Source organism: Saccopteryx leptura, chromosome 8 (genome assembly GCF_036850995.1).
Source record: "Saccopteryx leptura isolate mSacLep1 chromosome 8, mSacLep1_pri_phased_curated, whole genome shotgun sequence".
Taxonomy (NCBI): domain Eukaryota; kingdom Metazoa; phylum Chordata; class Mammalia; order Chiroptera; family Emballonuridae; genus Saccopteryx; species Saccopteryx leptura.
In genome coordinates this window covers 41145150-41155484 of record NC_089510.1, presented here as the reverse complement: position 1 = coordinate 41155484, position 10335 = coordinate 41145150, and the positions used below count along the sequence as shown (strand labels likewise).

At 39.4% G+C, this 10335-nt stretch overlaps 1 protein-coding gene across 1 annotated transcript in view; it reads left to right on the top strand.

The window, feature by feature from the left end:
- Window positions 1-8986: 8986 nt before the first annotated feature.
- Window positions 8987-10335, top strand: part of SLC9C1 (solute carrier family 9 member C1) — a 113962-nt gene continuing 112613 nt past the window's right edge. Inside the window, exon 1 of the mRNA XM_066346913.1 lies at window positions 8987-9137. Within this exon, the coding sequence (XP_066203010.1) occupies window positions 8987-9137 (151 nt within the window). The remainder of the gene's footprint in view (window positions 9138-10335) is intronic.

Below are 10335 nucleotides of genomic sequence, written 5' to 3'. Positions count from 1 at the left end.
AGGAAATCAAGATTTCTGTCTACTCAACTTTTCAACTTTTGAGACCATTTTTCAATCATGCTGTACTCAACTACTGACTCTATCTTAATTCCCATCATGCATATTTACTCCTCAGCTTCCTTAGTCTTTTACCTAACAAGACATAATATTGCTCCAATGTCCCACTACAGTGAACTATTGATAATATCCCAAATACATTATAGTATTTCACAAAATCCTGTGTAACCTTAGTTTATCTCTTAAAATCTGCTAAGACATTACCTGATTGATGCCAATCTCTTATTCATTCTCAAAGAAAGTTCATTATGTTTTTGTATAAATAACCATTGGTTTGAAAACATGGGGGCTCTGGGTGAACCCTAAAACTGGCCCCCATACACGGAGGACATGGAGAGACTGAAGAAAGAGGCAGACCACTCCAGACTGGCAGGCAGCAGATTTAATAAACAAGGAACCTACTTAACAAAGCTTGTTTTAGGCAATTGCAAGATTAGTAGATTCCCACTCACCTGTCAAAATTTTAAAAGTCCACATAGAGGGCTTACCTCTGTTCAGTCTCATGAATATACCATTCAGATGGTCTCAACAAAACATTGCTCTCTCAAGGCTGTGTCCTCGAAAATGACTCTCACTTTGGGAACAGTGGGCTGAACATATATATATTCCAAGGACAGGGGAGGGGTAAGCGACTTCCAACTGCCTGGGTCTAGCTCTAAGACAACCAACATTCATAACTCCATGACCTTCTCCAACAATACTGAACAGAACTGTTTTTATTATTATACATACCACATTATTGATAACTGTTTACGTGCAAGTAAGCTGCTTTAAAACAAGTAATTTATCTCTGCATTCCCTTGAAATACATAGAAATAATGCAGATAAGATGATTTCTATTTTGCCAAATACCTCCATTTCTTCACTACACTTACCTGTTCCACCAGTTCCTGCTGATCTTAAAAAGGATCAAATCCTGATTCCTTTGGAGAACATTTCATCAATCATCTCAGTGAAAAGTGACCATGACCTTGTCTCTTCTGAATGATTATAGTACACGAGCTATGTCACTCTTGTGGCATTTACTATGCACCAAAACAGTTCTGAAGGGATATGAGTTAAACAGTTTTTCTTAAGAAATCAGTTTATTAAAATTAGAAGTCAATAGATTTCAACATACATTAAACTTCTTAACCATAAAGGGTAGATTTCACTTTAAAATGAAAGAAAAAATCACAGACAGCATCAATAGGTCTTCGTATATTATCATACAACACTTAAATGTAATGTTGGGCAGATAAAATGTATTATGCTCACTTTGTTAAAGTGGCGCTGCCCACGTGGAGGCCGTTGCCCAGGTGATATTAATGTGTGTTGGGGGCAGGCTGTGGGCAGGCAGAATCCTTGTAGCCTGGGGCTTGGTTCTGGGATTAAGCCTTTCCTACCCTTTTTGATGTGGGGTGGTGCAATACCATCATGCCCCAGATAAGTGACTTTGTATTAGAGACTTCCCTGTTTTGTATATTGGATTAAAGGTTTGGATTTCTACACTATAAAATGGGGGCAGAATGAGAGCTTGCTCTCTTGGTTCCTGAGATTATCATTAGAGGAGAGAGCAGAGCAGAGAGCAGAGAAAGGCCACGTGGAGTAGGCCAGGAGAAGCAGCCAAGATGGCGGAGTGCTGAGTGAGATGCCAGTTTGTGTAGAGTTTGTATCTGGGATAAGGAAGGAGATGGGGAACTGAGGAGAATAAGGCTGGTGAGCTAGAAACCTTTGATTCTAGGTAACTCGGATAAGTCAGTAGCTTTGTGAGCACTGAATGTGAGTGGGTTTTGGAGCCCAGTGTGTATTTTTACTTGCCCGCCGGGTGCAAGCTAGAATTAAAGATGACAGCACATCAGTTTTTGGCTCTGTTGTTTTTTTACCGACTGTCCGAATCCAATGCGAACCTGCATGGGCAGGGCGGCTGTGATAGTGGCCCTGGCCCCGGCTTTACATGTAATAATGGTTGTAAGGTCAAGGACTGCCACCATCGTGGCCATTCGCATGCAGGTTCTTATTGAATTTGGGCAGACGGTAAAGAAACAGTGAAGCTGGAGAATGGTGGGCCATTCTGTTTATTGGTGTCGCACCAAGACAGGCAAGGCAGAAGAAAGCCAAGGGAAAAGCCAGAAACCTGCTTTTGCCCTGGAGGACAAGGGGTCAGGGAGGAAAAAGAAATCCTACTGCACCTCTCAGTGGTGGGAGCAGAATCTCTCCTCCCCTTCTGCTCTTTCTCTTAACTTTCTGGTGTGAAAATCTCTCAACAGCAAACATTAGCAAGACAATGGCCCTTCCCAAGCAGGAAGGTAATTTGCGGTTTCACAGATCACATACCTGGCACTGCCCAGCGCCATTTTTTTAACGCTAAAAGTGAGCAAACTCAAAAAATACAAATTTTACAAACTCATTTGCCCAACAATGGTGAAATTTTTTAACAACATAATCAAAATTTTCAAAGGTGAATATGAATGAGAGAAGATTAATCACAATAGATATTATAAAAATAACCATGACTATTTTTCACTGAAATGCACCCAAATAAATGACAGAAAAGCATAGCGACCTGTTCCTTGTATTAACTGGGGTAGAATTAAGTGATATTGAGGAAAAAAATTAAACACAGAGAACAGAAAATAAAATAACTCCAAAATAAATGCCAATATCTTTTTTACAGTGATTGTTTCCTTGCCAGTCTAATTTGAAATCTAATAGAAGATACCTTGAATGTGATCTTTATATTTTCATCTAAATGAGTTACACATAAACAATCTCAACTTTTATTTCATTAAAATATTAAGTGTACACAATCAGTTTTAAAAGTCTTTCCTAGTTTTCTTGACTGACAATGCCCCAAATGGATTTACATTGTCAATTTTGTGAAGAGAATTTCTTTCAGCAAAGTCTACTGCTTTGTGGCCACAAGACCATATATGAAGCTGTGAATGCTTCTTTGTGAGCTAGGAGGAGAATTTAATCAGATTCTTTAGCCTATACTTTACTTCTGTCTTAGTAGGTTTGCTTTTCACTTTCCCATTCCTTGACCTCTTTTTAATGCACATTTCTTTTCATAGGGATTGAAATAGCTTCACAATGGCTTTGTGTGAGTAAAATTTTAAAAGGTATCACACGAGCCAAAGAAGTATCTAGACTTCAAATTCATTGCTATATGTATCCTAAAATATTTTATGGTAAGCATGGGACTATGAAAATAGCCTTTATGATAATATTACTAAGCAATTTCAATTAAAATATCCTTTACATATTATGCTTAGAAAAAAATTAGTGCCTGACCAGGCAGTGGTGCAGTGGATACAGCATAGTACTGGGATGCAGAAGATTCAGGTTCGAAACTCTGAGGTCGCCAGCTTGAGCATAGGCTCATCTGGTTTGAGCACAGCTCACCAGCTTGAACCCAAGGTCGCTGGCTCTAGCAAGGGGTCGGGTCACTCAACCCCTTGCTGTAGCCCCCTGGTCAAGGCACATATGAGAAAGCAATCAATGAACAACTAAGGTGCCATAACGAAGAATTGATGCTTCTCATCTCTCTCCCTTCCTGTCTGTCTGTTTTTATCTGTCCCTCTGTGTGTGTGTGTCTCTCTCTCTTTCTCTCTCTCTCTGTCTCAGTCACACACACACAAAAAAGAAAAAAATTAGTATATCATTATTACTAAAAATTTCCCCAGTAAGTGACGCAGAAGTGAAAGTTCTCCTTGCCTGGCTTTCTTGATTTCCATTCTCTTACATACCCAAAATAGCTGTTCTTTTTTTTTTCCTCCTAACTCAGAAACCTGTGTCCTCAGCTTTTAAAATGTCTACTATCCTTTCTTCTTATTGAGGAAACTCACTGCTACCAGGATTTGGGAGAAATAGTTTTCATGGGCCCTTTGTCAGAAATTCACTGTACCAAAGCTTTAAATTAACATAACAATAAAATTTCTGGAGGTTCCTTTTCACTATTATTTTTTTTATAAAAAAATATAAACATGCTAAGGCTTCAGTGGTTGCTCAAGATGTGCAAGGGAATGATGCCTTGTAGCACCTTTGAGGACTGTACTTCAGGAGCCAATCAAATCAGGGGTTATAAATTCAATGCCAATGAGTGTGGTTTGGGGCGGGGCTTGGAGCAAGTAACAGTCAGTGCGTTGGCAGTTTGTTGTGACTGTTCTGAGGTGAAAAGAATAGCTAGCCTCCACTTCTCACTTACATACCACAAGATATTCCTTCTCAGGCTTTGGATGGTGAGCCCTCCCTAGTTTTTCCTTCTGGAAGTTCCTTCCACTCTGGTACTTGCTCCTTCAGCCTCTCCTCCAAGAAGAACCTATGTATTCTAGCTAGAGATTCAGCCAGCCAGTGCCTCTTGGAGTTTAAACATTCCTAGTGGCAGCTAATCAAGAAATTCCCCAATGGCCAACCAGCCTCTCAGTTGGAATGTCTGTCCTTTACCCTCTACCCCTTCTCCATTAATTTTGTAACTTTCTTAACTAGTCACCTGGCTTGCGTTTGTTCCCTTTGCCTTAATGAGGAAAGTGCACTGATGCTGTGGTGAAACTCCTCAGGTGCCTGGAGCTGAGCCATAGCTGGGAGAAAGGTAGACACTTCACAGAGTCTGAGTGAAGACGCAGTAGGAGGGCAACAGACCACCCACCTTGAGAGTCGTGAGTAAGAGGCGCCTGGGTTGTGCGGTCCAGGAGTGTGCTGAGATCAGCCAATCCCAGTTGTCTATCTGTCATAAACCATTAAGCAACTTGTGAAGATTACAGTACTAGGATCCCACAGTGCCCTCTTCAGGATACTTTTATCACCTGAACCCTGCAAACTGTACTGATTAAGAGGAAGAAAGACTTCCCATTGTCAGGGACAGGGAGAATTAGTATGACTTTCACTCCATCAGAAATAGACTTTGTTGAAAGGCTGAGGTTGAGGAGAAATCCACATGCCATGTTTGAAAGGGAGGTCATTAACTCCACACACACAGAGAATTCAGCCACTATCTAATTTATTGATAAATTAATGTAGGCAACCTAGTGATAATTTCAAAACAAATTAGTATGTTTTCCTTAATGAGACATAGACTCAAATTTATCTGAAGTTGTAAATGAATCTAATCTGAAGAAGAGTTTTAATTACATTGAAAATCTGTTTATTCTCACTGCTAGTTTTTTACTCATATCTCTTAAATTATTCAACTGGAGTAATATTACCATTTACAGGCTAATTAAGATGAGATTATTTCTTAGGGGAAAGGATTGTTAGGGGAATTTGATGTAGAGGTTGAAGAAGCCAAACTGAGTATTTGCCACATATTCACAGCCAAATAGTGCTTATAGATATCCTTAAATATCAAGAAAAAGACTTGGAGTAATTTTATTTTTTCCTGAAGAGAATTTATTAGAATCAAATGTGTAAACTCTTATTAAAGTTTCCAAATAGACAATTTTAGAAATGAGAAAGGTGCTTATGGAAATATGGGTCACCACTTTTAATTTGGAAAACAGTAGACTACTTACCTGTATTAAATTTTTTTTTTTATAGAGACAGAGAGAGAGAGAGAGAGAGAGGGATAGACAGGGACAGACAGACAGGAATGGAGAGATGAGAAGCATCCATCATTAGTTTTTCATTGCGCATTGCAACACTTTAATTGTTCATTGATTGCCTTCTCATACATGCCTTGATTGTGGGCCTTCAGCAGACCGAGTAACCCCTTGCTCGAGCCAGCGACCTTGGGCTCAAGCTGGTGAGCTTTTGCTCAAACCAGATGAGCCCTCGCTCAAACTGGCAACCTCAGGGTCTCGAACCTGGGTCTTCCGCATCCCAGTCTAATGCTCTATCCACTGCGCCACCACCCAGTCAGGATTACCTGTATTAAATTTGAAAGCATGTAGGAATGTATAGCTGTGATGTAGAAAAAAGATTTTTTGCTCAATCCGGATATTTAGTACTGTAGTAACAGTGGACAGGTTAATAAGTGCCCTAAATAGTTTATTGTGAGCTAAGAGCAAATATCACCAGTCTACCATAATGGTATGTACTTCTCCTAGAGCAGAACTTCTAAATAATGACTGTTTCTTCGAATCTCTGGGAAGCTTTCAAAATTCCCAATACCCAGCCTCAGACCAATTAAATTGACCGCTAGAAGTGTCATCAGGCACCTGCATCTTGACTCCTAATGTGTAGCCAAGATTCATAATCTCTCTCTTAGAAGGATAGCTGGAGCTTGTTCTGCTCTCTCACTTATGTTATTATCAAGATCCTCTGGTCTACCTCCAGTTCTTGACATGTTACAGTGAGGTATAGAAACTTAGAATTTATTGTAGGTAAAACAAAAATCAAACAAACAGCAAAGCATTTCATGATGTCAGGGAACCAGTGTGACACTCCGAGCTAGGTCACACTCAGTTACCACAAGTCAGTCTGATGCTTACAGTTAGTCGATCGATGTTGGTCTCCTGTTGGACATAAACAATCTTACAGAATATACACATCAATGAGGTCATTCTGAGACCATAATAAAGTGAGACCAAACAAAGTTGCTGTGCAACCCATGCACTATCATAAATCCTCTCTGCTATAATGAGTAACTGCTGCATCTGTGCCCATTACAGCTTGTTCTAGTTTCCCCATAGATAAGATTTATTGAGATACCCAATCACAGAATTGTCCTTACTTTCTGACAGAACCCAGTCTACAGTAGCCCCTCACTTCCTTAGATCCTCTCCAAAGTAACTCAGCCACAGCCCATATCCGCAGTAAGTTCTTTCCAACATCCTTTTACAGAAACACCCCACAGTTGCCCAGGCTGAATGTTCTCCCTCATTGAGACAAGAAATAAATCAAACTTGTCAAGTACAGATATTTCCAGTTGTCTTAGACCAAAAGACATTAACACCCTTTCTTACAAAAACTGACTCGGGAATATTGAAAAGATGTTGGAATTGAGACTAAAATTGAGCAGTGTTGCCTTTAAATTAGGTGAATCATGTGATTCCTAACCTTGGCTAGACATTAAAATCACCTGTGGAGCTCAGGTGGCAATACAGACTTATTTCAATTGGAATTCCTGCAGATAAGACCCAGGCACCACTATTATTATAGCTCCCCTGGTGATTCCGAATAAAAAAAATCATAAATACAGGAAGAGTGATTACACTGTAGAAACTATGCATGTTGGGAAACTGAGTCTAGCAGTGTTGAAGTAGGTCGCTCAGTCTTTTGCCCTGCAAGCAGCAGCTCACCAGGCCTTTGCATGCAGGCAGTCTGACCAAAGTCAGCACTTATATTGTGGAAATATGCCACACCGTTTGTTAATGGTGTTTATAAGGCTCTATGATGCAGCTGATACAGTACCAAGTGGAAAAGAGCATAAACTATAGTTATAAATGGATGAACCCAACTATGTAAATAAAATATATATAAGGGCTCTAGATGACATAGCTGTGGGTGACTTTCTGTTTTTTTGAAATGTTTGTTTACATATTTATGTCAAAAGTGTCCACAATAAGCATGTATTCATTTACTTAATTTTCCCTTTCAAAATATTGTTTTTGTAATCAGAAAAGAGCATGTAATAAAACATATATATATTTGATATAATGAAACATATGTATTTGTATGTATATATTTGAAACTGAAAAAAAACATTGATGGGTTACAAGAAGTTTAGTAAACTAAACTTAGTAAATGGAACACTGATGGGCCCATTTTCCCCCCTAACTTTTATATATTCATATAGCAAACCCCTCAGTTGGGCATCCCTAGAGCTAAGTGAAACTGTACCACCTGTGGTCCTGGCTGTAGGTTATATGAAAAATCTTCTCAGACAGTAGAATAGATACTGGGTGAATAATGCTGACTGAACATAGGGTGACCTTGGCTAGTCTCTATCATACGGGGTTGTACCTATTCTATCGCATTTAAATTGAAAGCATCATAGAAGGGGGTGCCATCCTTAATTTTGGCAGACCCTAAGATATCACTAAAAATAATTAAGGAGAAATAATTTTTTTTTAAAGAAAAGCATTAGAAGGCCACCAGATGAGATTCATTAGCAAGGTAGCCAGATGAGAGTCATTATAATAGTGGACACGAGAAAATGTTAAGCCATTGTTATAAGAGAGAGAATTGGAAGACTTTCCTACAGGAAGTTTCAGACCCTCAATGTAAAACTTTTCTTACTATGGAAGCAGGTGGGATTGGCAGACTGTGGCTGTTATCTATTCCTTTCCACCATGACACATCATGGCCCTTGTTCCTCTTCCAAGAAATAGCAATGAGATAGATAGAACATGTAACAACTCCCTTGATTTAAATTCTTTTGGTTTCAATATTTTTTTTTATGTTCTTGGTTGCTATATGAATATATAAAAGTTAGGGGGGAAAATGGGCCCATCAGTGTTCCAAATGAGAAAAGAAGATTAGAATTGAATAGCATCATGATCTATTCATTTTTGTCTCGATAGAACAACAAAAAAGATCAGAATATTCTTCCCTCATCCCACTACCCACTTTGGAATAGCTGACATGAACATACTTCCAGAGGCTTAGAGAAGCTGAGGGCAAACCCCTCAGTTGGGCATCCCTAGAGCTAAGTGAAACTGTACCACCTGTGGTCCTGGCTGTAGGTTATATGAAAAATCTTCTCAGACAGTAGAATAGATACTGGGTGAATAATGCTGACTGAACATAGGGTGACCTTGGCTAGTCTCTATCATACGGGGTTGTACCTATTCTATCGCATTTAAATTGAAAGCATCATAGAAGGGGGTGCCATCCTTAATTTTGGCAGACCCTAAGATATCACTAAAAATAATTAAGGAGAAATAATTTTTTTTTAAAGAAAAGCATTAGAAGGCCACCAAAAAGGCAAATCTTACTTTCCTTTGATCCTATATGAGTTTTGCAGAGCGTCATAAGAGTTGGATTCAGATGGCCCATGAGAAACAAGAGGATGGATTTGAATTCCAGTGTTTATAATTCCACTTTTCTTAAGAACAAATTTACTAAACATTGGGTGGATGTTTTCAGGCATGCATTAATTAGTTCTCCTCAGGACCTCCCTGAAATCATTCTAATATTGTCTTTGGTCTGCATAGTTGGAGGTAGGTGTAACCATCTTTATTTTAACTTATTCTATGGATATATCTTGTAAATGCCACCATATAGAATTTTTAAAAAGTAGCAGTAGTAGAAAATTAGAATTTTGTTCCTAAATTCATATTTTTATTCCAAGATTTTCAGTTAAATGAATCCAACAATAATCTGCCCCTGGGAAGAAACATGAAATCTAATCCATATTCTTCACCTCAATTGTGTTCAAAATGTTCACACCTTCTTACCTGATAGGGTCTGGATAGATTTATGTGATGAAGTGAATTGAAACAACTAAGCAGAAAGTCAAGGGTTGGTGGATTTTTGTTGTTGTTGTAGTTATCTGTATAATCATATAGTTCCATTTGTATTTTAAAATTAGCTGTTTCACCACTTTCTTCATTTGGACAAAGAATTTTCCAAGTGGTAGTCTTCTGAATGGTTCAGTGACTTCTTTTTTTTTTTTTTTTTTTTTTTTTTTTTTTTATTTTTCTGAAGCTGGAAACAGGGAGAGACAGTCAGACAGACTCCCGCATGTGCCCGACCGGGATCCACCCGGCACGCCCACCAGGGGGCGATGCTCTGCCCCTCTGGGGCGTCGCTCTGTTGTGACCAGAGCCACTCTAGCACCTGGGGCAGAGGGCAAGGAGCCATCCCCAGCGCCCGGGCCATCTTTGCTCCAATGGAGCCTTGGCTGCGGGAGAGAGACAGAGAGGAAGGAGGGGGGGGGGGTGGAGAAGCAAATGGGCGCTTCTCCTGTGTGCCCTGGCTGGGCATCGAACCCGGGTCCCCCGCACGCCAGGCCGACGCTCTACCGCTGAGCCAACCGCCCAGGGCTGAATGGTTCAGTTACTTCTTAACCACTTGGTAGGGTGTCCCATTGGTTCTGTCCAAATGATAAATTATTCCTAGCTCTTATGAGAAGAAAAGAATGTAGAAACCAAAAGAAGGCACTTTTTTTTCCTCATTTTTTTTTTTTTACCTGACTAGGAATTGAATTAAAAAGCAGAAAACATTAAACTGAAGAAATGCTATGATATTGCTTATTGCACTTTGGTAACAATGATGAATAGAGTTAAATATTCAGGTTTTCTAATGTGTGGTAGCTGACTAGTAATAGGCAGCTAGTTTTTCTCACTGGGCAAATTATCATATTATAGCTAGTTCCTCACTGTTATCTTGGGAATCAACCAGGAGATTTCATTAAGT